Source organism: Habropoda laboriosa, unplaced genomic scaffold, assembly GCF_001263275.1.
Source record: "Habropoda laboriosa isolate 0110345459 unplaced genomic scaffold, ASM126327v1 scaffold172, whole genome shotgun sequence".
Classification (NCBI taxonomy): Eukaryota; Metazoa; Arthropoda; class Insecta; order Hymenoptera; family Apidae; genus Habropoda; species Habropoda laboriosa.
In genome coordinates this window covers 9291-11466 of record NW_017100331.1, presented here as the reverse complement: position 1 = coordinate 11466, position 2176 = coordinate 9291, and the positions used below count along the sequence as shown (strand labels likewise).

General features: G+C 29.9%; 1 protein-coding gene across 1 annotated transcript in view; it reads left to right on the top strand.

The window, feature by feature from the left end:
• The window catches only part of LOC108574456 (homeobox protein Hox-D4a), a 7143-nt gene that overhangs the window by 1626 nt on the left and 3341 nt on the right, over positions 1–2176 (top strand). Inside the window, exon 2 of the mRNA XM_017937056.1 lies at positions 15–319. Coding sequence (XP_017792545.1) covers positions 15–319 — 305 coding nt within the window. The remainder of the gene's footprint in view (positions 1–14; positions 320–2176) is intronic.

The window sequence follows — 2176 nt, the reverse complement described above, 5'->3', positions numbered from 1 at the left end:
TTCATGGTAAAAAGGTGCGGGCAATATTCCCATGAGAATGTTAACGTTAACGAAAACGACATAGTTGAGGAAACGATAGAAAAAATAGATTTCAATTCTACGGAGCAATTCGTCGACTTTACTTGCGAGAAGACTCAAGATCATCAAATCTCTACAACCACAATGGTATTTCGTGCCTGGGAAATTCCATCCAGTCAAAACGCTGGGACAAATATTGAAAATGACTTGAAGTATTGTTCATTACAAGAATCCCGACACACAGTTGATTTAACCAACAATTCATCTGACAACGAAGCGTATTCTATAGAACGTGCATGTGGTAAGATGATTTTAAAAATTATTATCAGCATGTGGTAAGATGATTTTGAAAACTATTATCAGCATGTGGTAAGATGATTTTGAAAACTATTATCAGCATGTGATATTGAGAAACTAAAAAATTAATCCATTATTAATTACCAGAGGATGCAATTTAAAAAGCCTAACCCTTTCGTGATCAATGGGACGTACTTTTATATGTCCCACTTGAGTAATCGAACAAAAATTAATCTCAGTTTAGTATCCATTACGGACACGATAATCGGTAGATAAGTAAGAAATTCTTAAAAAATAATTCAGTTGCGAAAGGGTTAAAGCAAACACTATTACAGAGAGAGGAAAACGTAAGTAGATGTTTGCTGTACTGGTAATAACGTGTTTCTAGCATTTTGCCGAAAATGTTTCTGATCTTAATATACAGAGTGGGCCACGTAAAATAAGTCAACTTATTCTCTTCTCTAACTATGCTAGTACGAGAAAATTTTGATGTGTATTTTAAATGATTTCAAAGGGTAAATAAGATGAAAAAACTTTTTTTATAAATGCCATTTTTTCTGTTTTTTTTTTTCAATGTCACCTGTTTTGTTTTACGTAAATCTATATATTTTTTTTAAATGTATATCGTAGCAGATATTGATGTGCATTTAAATATGTATAATATTATGGTATTTAAAATGACCCTGAACTCTAAAATTTTAAATCAAATGTGAAACTTTCTTTCATTGTTTGCCATTTCTTCCACGACAAAAATTTGTTTTTCATCTTATTCACCCTTTGAAACCATTTAAATTACGTATACAAATTTTCTCGTAGCACCATAGAGAAGATAATTAGGTGGCCTGTTTTACGTGGCTCACTCATTGTCAGTATAGGTCGCTTATCACAACAGTACGCTCCATTTTTGAACTAATTAGAATAATTTGATAAAGAAAATTTCTACATGGAATTAATAAATTTTTAACGGGTAATAAATTACAATAATCAAGAATTTTTAAATGTTTTGTTTTATTAAGAAAACAAGATCAAGTATATTTTTTTAAGTTACAACGAAGGATTATATATAACTTGCAATATTACAGTTCAACTGGCAATAAATTCAAATCAGATATATTAAGTTCTACGATCTTCTCAGTGTGCTACAATCTAATCGGATTATAATAATAATTTTCGTAATATTATTTCAAGAAGACATTGTCGTTATCGTTGGATTTATTTTCTGCACCCCTATAACACTAAAAGGAGTAAATGATAAGGTTCCACTTGAAAGAATGAAGGTAATTTTCTGAAAATATTTTGGAAACCTTAATTATTGTAATTTACCTACAAGTACAAAACTAATTAATTCTGCGTACAAATTTTCCCTGTCAAAATGAATTTGTAAATACTTAAAAAATTCTGGATATTATTAAGTTGGCTCCTATGAGTTGATACGTTAGTAATTAACTTACACTAACACCATTTATGTCTTTATCGTCGCCACTGTGACTATAATGGAACCTGCCTAGTCTAAATATTTATCATCTGTATAACTGTACCACTTTCGTTTTATATCGTCCTGTGTAATATGTGCAAAACGATTATACGATCGTCAAATCGCATTTTCCATGCGTCAAATTTGATATTACATAATGAACGCGACAAACATTCTAAAATTGGCAATAAACGCAATAACATTTGAAAATTTTCTCCAATCGTGAATATTCACATTTAAACTACATAATATCATCAATAAAAGCAATGTTTAGATTTGCAAAGTATTTTAAACTGCCTAAAAACATGCTTTACATTTTCAATAATCATTCCTTTTTTATATAAAACTTGTACATATTTATTGTACTCGTTTTTTTTTTCCCCCCAA